At 43.5% G+C, this 4,071-nt stretch overlaps 1 protein-coding gene across 1 annotated transcript in view; it reads left to right on the forward strand.

The window, feature by feature from the left end:
- The first annotated feature begins 73 nt into the window (after positions 1 to 73).
- The window catches only part of YBX3 (Y box binding protein 3), a 23,334-nt gene continuing 19,336 nt past the window's right edge, over positions 74 to 4,071 (forward strand). Inside the window, exons 1-2 of the mRNA XM_014540146.1 lie at positions 74 to 286; positions 3,365 to 3,480. Coding sequence (XP_014395632.1) covers positions 74 to 286; positions 3,365 to 3,480 — 329 coding nt within the window. The remainder of the gene's footprint in view (positions 287 to 3,364; positions 3,481 to 4,071) is intronic.

The following is a 4,071-nucleotide window of genomic DNA, read 5'->3' on the forward strand; positions in this document are numbered from 1 at the left end:
CATTCCTGCAGCGGGGAAGGCTTCCGTCCCGGGAGAACGGGGGCGGCGGGGAGGGCGAGGACCCAGGGCGGGGATGGAGGTGGATGGAGGGTCGGGACGGACCCGCGGGACGGCCACTTTGGAGTGGACGCTGAGGCTCCGGGTGGGGAAAGGATTTCCTTTGGAGAAGAGTGGGGCGCTGGTTGGAGACGGAAGGGAAAAAGGTGAACAGGCTTCCTGCCGGGAGGCTCAGGTGTCTGTCCCGGACGCCCTTCCCACTTTGGCTCGGGAAAGGCGCCATGCTTCCGTGGGCCACATGCTGGGAAGGGGGGTGTCGCAATCCTCTTGGGTCTTGGTTTCGTGTCTTCCTCCCTCCCCGGTGCCCACTGCTGCAAAAAAAACCAAATCTGTTTACCAGTCGCTACCCCGTTTTCTTCTTCCCGGGCGCATTTGGTGTAGCAGCTGGAAAAACTTGGTGGGAAGTGTGGGTATGACGTCTGCTCCGTACCTCGTTATCTTAGGACTGGTAACAACCTAGGGAAGGAAGTTGGCAGATAAGACCTTCGGGCTCAAGGGGGGCCGAGCACCAGGAAGGGTTTCTGTGGTCGTCGTCGTCGGGGTGGGGTGTGCCACACATTTCAGCCTTCTCTCCAGTAGAGCCCCGTGTGGGGCCTTCAACGGGCTTGCAAAACAGGTGGGTGGTGGAAAGCTTTCTCAGGGGTGTGTGCCTGTCTCACGCGCTCCCTTCTAGACAGGAGTTAAGGGACGATGTAGGAGCCTTCAGAGACCTTTTCAGTATTGTGGGTGGGGTGTGTTTGGATCCCTCCTAGCCTTTCCAATTTTCTAGGAAGAAAAACGAAGGGAATAATGTGATGAAAGTAATATGGATCCCATGCTCCACTCCGTGAGGGGCCCGTTTTCCCGTGTTATTCCCAGGGCTTTCTCAGTTACTGCCAACCACGTGCTAAATGCAACCTGTGTAGGTTAAGACATAAAATAGCGCTCATGTTGCCCAACTAAAAGTCGTTGAAGCCTCCTCAGGATGGAACTGTGATGTTTCCCACAAGTGTTTCTTGGAACACTTCATGCCAAATGTCTATAGCGTCAACCTTGGGTTATCCAAAGGGGTGTAGATACCTCCTTCCCCCCCTCCCCTTTCTTTTTTCCTTTTCTGTTGTACAAAGGGAATTTTGAGGTTTTTCACTTAATCCATCTACCCTTTTGGATCTGAACTAACCCTTTGGATTGTTAAAGATGAAGGAAACAGATCAAGTTAATTTTGTCAACCACCAATTGCTATTAGCCTCTGTCTACCGCATCCTGGTGACCAGTCTGGAAGTCTTTCATCTTTCCACTATAACTCCAGCTCTCAAAATGACATTTTCACCGTTTGTCTCTGTCCACCGTGTTCTGCCATCCCCTTTCCTTTGCCAGGCAAACACGTGGGTGCCTGAAATGTGCCAGGCACAGGGCTGACTGAGATGGAATTTGGGTTTTGGTGTCTCCCATTCTAGTTTTTACAATCAGTCTTTAACTTCAGTGGACATACAGCCAACCATCGGCCAGGAAAAGTAGTTTACCTGAGTGAAACAACACTCCCTTCTGATGAAAAGCCATATGGTCTTCCTCTGTCTCCTCTTCACCCTGTGTGTATGTGAGTGAGTTTATGGTGTTAAAGCAAGAAGTGTATATGAATGTGTTTGGCCATATGAAGTCGTTTAGGAAGTATTTTTAAAACTACATTGGAGAGTAAAATAACCTTCGGCCTTGATTGACGTTAGACTTGGAAATCATTTTTTTTTTTTTATCTTTTCCCCTATTATATTAGTGTTGGCTTCCTAGTCAAGGTTTTTCCTTTGACAATGGTAAACATTTACTTACATGAAAATGAGTCAGAAACGGGTTTCTTTATATTTTCCTAGGTCATTAGGGCAAATGAAAGGAGGCACAATGACAAATCGTTTGAAATAATGTATGGCTGAAAAGCATATGGTTTATCAAAAACAGGCCACTTCTGTGCACATTTGGGTCTAAAACATAATTTTTTTCCTCCTTGGCCCCACTGCTCTAGTTAGAATGGCCTAAAACTGAAGCTTTAATGGTTTAATCTCTTCATTGGGAGATCTTTCTTGCTCAGTCAGTAGTGGGCTGAATGACTCTGGAGGCGTAAATAATATAGTTTTGTTTTGTTTTTTCTTTTTACAAAGAGAGCTAAAATATTTCCTCAAGCATATCAATCTAGCAACACTCAGAATTAACCCTGCCCACAACAAAGCAAGTCCCAATTACTGTTTTAGATTTGAGTTAAAAGAACTGAATCCTTATTGTTTATCCTTGCAAGTTAATCTCATAGAGAGGCAGCATGAATTAATGTTAATTGTTACTTTGATTCTCTGCTAAGTTTTTTTTTTCTTAACGTACTTATTCCCAGGGCTTTCTCAGTTACTGCCAAATGATTGTCACATTTCCTGTCTCACTGAGCCTTGATAATTGCTTTATACATTTTTCTGAATTTAGGCATAGGCATTTCCTAGAGATGCTGAATTTGACATTCACGGTTGATTTAAAGGAGTCATCTCAAATCATACTTGATGGCTGAAATAATTATGAATCTGCAAAGTACAACTTAGGTGACCATACCATTGGGTTTTCTCTTAAATTCTGTTGAAATCTGGGGTACAGAAATGGTCCTACCCTTGTTGCAAAGTAAAACCCATAATCAAGTTTAGGAGGGAATTTTATAGAAAATTCTGGGTTTTGATTCCCACCAACTGCAGAGAGTAGGGTAAACAATGAAACAGAAGCCCAAATTCATCACTGTGGTTTGAAAAGGCCTGTTACATCATGTTTCAGGGTGGTGAGTACAGAACCAGGTTGAGACAGCACCAGTTCTATTATTACTCTTGACTCTGATAGGCCCCAACTGGCAACTAGACAGGCTACTTTATGTTATATCTTTGTAGATTAACTAGGAGCTACTATTGCACTTAATGAAGTTTGCCAGTATTTCAAAGTGTGAAAGCCATGTGTTAAGGTCACTTGTACTTACCTTGTTCATCTACCTGCATTCTCTTTCATTGTGACCCTTGTTTTGCACTAATAACATTTTTCAGTGTTAAAACTTTAAAGGCCCCCCCCCCTTTAAACAGTGTTTCTCAATTTTAATTATTGCAGAAGTAAATAGACTTATGACCACCCTTATCTTATGACTTTACTGAAAAGTTTAACAGGGAAGAAAGGTTTATCCTTCTGAAAAGTATTTCCCCATGATATCTTCACTTGCTCCCTTTTCTTTTTCTATTATATTTTGGACTTAAGCTTTTCGTGGTTTCCTCAGGTATGTTTAGGCTTCGTATAATGCAGTCAAGACCTTAAGTGATATGAGCTTTATCTCTGGGTAGGTCAGCTACTAATTTATCTGCTTAATCCTATTTCAGCCACCAAAGTCCTTGGCACTGTCAAATGGTTCAACGTCAGAAATGGATATGGGTTTATAAATCGGTATGTATGTCTCGACATGTTTTAAATACATACTTATGTTATGGTACCGATGGTTATAAATTTTTTACCATACTTTATTAGTGACTTGTATAAGTTTTAAGATTTGTAAGCACTGTCAATATTCTCATTTCTAAGCTACTGGTCATTATCAGAACACTGATAAGTAACTTATTTTTATAAAATCTAGTCATTAAAAGAAACAAGGGGTGGGGGGGCGGTCGATAAATCAGAAATGGGAAGAGCCTAGGGTAATGGAGTCCATATCCATAATCTCAGAGATGGAGAAACAGAGGCTTAGACTGGTCAGGCAACTTTCCTAAGGTCACACAACTAGTGCGTAATTGAGCTGGAACTATTACCCAGGTCAAATGCTGTGTAGGAACTGTAGTGTTTTCTTTAAACCATGGTAACTCCTAACCATATAGGAATGAGAATGTAAGTGCAGGCTGTTGGGAGCATTACGTTTTCACATGATACTGTCATTTGCTTTGCTCCCCCTCCTACCTTGCTCCCCAATTCTGAAATCCTCCATCTCCCCCCCCCCCCCCCCCTTTTTTTTTTTGGGGGGGGGGGGGGGGGGGGGGGGGGGGG

Source organism: Myotis brandtii, unplaced genomic scaffold (assembly GCF_000412655.1).
Source record: "Myotis brandtii unplaced genomic scaffold, ASM41265v1 scaffold237, whole genome shotgun sequence".
NCBI lineage: Eukaryota > Metazoa > Chordata > Mammalia > Chiroptera > Vespertilionidae > Myotis > Myotis brandtii.